The sequence below is a fragment of the Eimeria tenella genome, genomic scaffold, assembly GCF_000499545.2.
Source record: "Eimeria tenella Houghton genomic scaffold, Eth_scaff1872, whole genome shotgun sequence".
Taxonomy (NCBI): domain Eukaryota; phylum Apicomplexa; class Conoidasida; order Eucoccidiorida; family Eimeriidae; genus Eimeria; species Eimeria tenella.
This window is the reverse complement of record NW_013541711.1, coordinates 2,544-2,912: the sequence shown is the minus strand read 5'-3', so window position 1 is coordinate 2,912 and position 369 is coordinate 2,544. Positions and strand designations below refer to the sequence as shown.

The window sequence follows — 369 nt, the reverse complement described above, 5'->3', positions numbered from 1 at the left end:
GCAGCGGCGGCCGCCGCTGCTCCAACACCTGCAGCATGTCCCGCAGCAAAAAGGAGACATAAGGAGACAGTTCAGCTAAAGAAGAAGCAGCAAGAACAGTAAACTGGTGGTAGGCATATTGTGGGTTTCGCTGCTCCACCACGATTGCTGCAGCGTTTGCTGCTGCAGCAAGCGCAGCAGCCACGCCCTCCTCCCTGCTGCTGCTGCTGCTGCTGCTGCTGCTGAGGCCCAGGGCAGCTTGTGCTGCTCGCCGCGCCCGCGAAACTGCAGCAGCAACTCCCCGCGGCAGCGCCGAGCTGCCAGCAGGCCGCAGCATGGCCAAGACACCCAAGACATCCGACAGCAGCAGCTGCAGCGCGCGCAGGTAGT

At 63.1% G+C, this 369-nt stretch overlaps 1 protein-coding gene across 1 annotated transcript in view; it reads right to left on the bottom strand.

The window, feature by feature from the left end:
- Positions 1–369, bottom strand: part of ETH_00035640 (uncharacterized protein) — a gene marked incomplete at both ends in the record, with an annotated part of 1,238 nt that overhangs the window by 182 nt on the left and 687 nt on the right. The window contains one exon of the mRNA XM_013373988.1: positions 3–349. Within this exon, the coding sequence (XP_013229442.1) occupies positions 3–349 (347 nt within the window). The remainder of the gene's footprint in view (positions 1–2; positions 350–369) is intronic.